The 1168-nt window shown below is 53.4% G+C and overlaps 1 protein-coding gene across 1 annotated transcript in view; it reads left to right on the forward strand.

Moving 5' to 3' along the window:
• LOC117953067 (titin-like) overlaps positions 1–1168 on the forward strand; it is a 201318-nt gene that overhangs the window by 126662 nt on the left and 73488 nt on the right. The window contains exons 142-143 of the mRNA XM_034885784.1: positions 473–696; positions 899–1137. Of these exons, the coding sequence (XP_034741675.1) occupies positions 473–696; positions 899–1137 (463 nt within the window). The remainder of the gene's footprint in view (positions 1–472; positions 697–898; positions 1138–1168) is intronic.

Raw genomic sequence — 1168 nt, forward strand, 5'->3', positions numbered from 1 at the left:
TGTTTCTCCCTGATGTTGAACATCTGTCCTGTAGGGTAACATTACAGCTTGTTTCTCCCTGATGATGAACATCTGTCCGGTAGGGCAACATTACAGCTTGTTTCTACCTGATGAACATCTGTCCTGTAGGGTAACATTACAGCTTGTTTCTACCTGATGAACATCTGTCCTGTAGGGTAACATTACAGCTTGTTTCTACCTGATGATGAACATCTGTCCTGTAGGGTAACATTACAGCTTGTTTCTCCCTGATGTTGAACATCTGTCCGGTAGGTTAACATTACAGCTTGTTTCTACCTGATGATGAACATCTGTCCTGCAGGGTAACATTACAGCTTGTTTCTACCTGATGATGAACATCTGTCCTGCAGGGTAACATTACAGCTTGTTTCTCTTACTCAGCACGAGCACAGCAACAGTTGCTGATTTCTTTCCCGCTGCGTTCTCCACGGTGATGGTGTAATTGCCGGAGTCGGACCGGGCGCTCTTCGGGATGAAGACTTTGCTGCCGCTTGCGGTGACGGCGACGGTGATGTGGACGGGGACGGCGCCGTCGTTCTTCTTCCAGCTGACGGTGGGCGTGGGGACGCCCCTGATGGTGGCGCTCAGCGTGATATCCGAGCCCAGCATGGCCAGGTGGTCGCGCGCCATGTTGGCGTCCAGCAGCAGCTCAGGCTCCTCTGTGGAGGAGGCGGGGTCAGTTCACTGGTAACATGGTTTAACATGTCTAACAGCTTTCAATATAATGATACACAACAATACAATCAACACACACACACACACACACAGACACAAACACACACAGACAGAAACACAGACACACACTGACAGACAGACAGACACCCAGTACCCAGTCTGTCGTGGACTTTGATGGTCTGTTTGACGTATGACGGGTCAGATTTGCCGGCGGCGTTGACGGTGAAGATCCTGAAGTTGTATTCCTGTCCATCGGCCAATCCCGTCACCACGTAGTGCAGGTCGGGGACCTGCTCCGGCGTCTCATTGGCCGGCATCCACTCCACGGCGCCGGGCCTCTGGTACTCCACCAGGTAGCCCAGGATACGGCCCTTCCCGTCGTGGCGGGGCAACTTCCACCTCAGGCTCACGCTGTCTTTGGTCTTATCGTAGGCCTCGGGGGTAACTGGGGGGCTCGGGGGCACTGGGGGGG

Source organism: Etheostoma cragini, chromosome 11 (assembly GCF_013103735.1).
Source record: "Etheostoma cragini isolate CJK2018 chromosome 11, CSU_Ecrag_1.0, whole genome shotgun sequence".
Lineage (NCBI taxonomy): Eukaryota > Metazoa > Chordata > Actinopteri > Perciformes > Percidae > Etheostoma > Etheostoma cragini.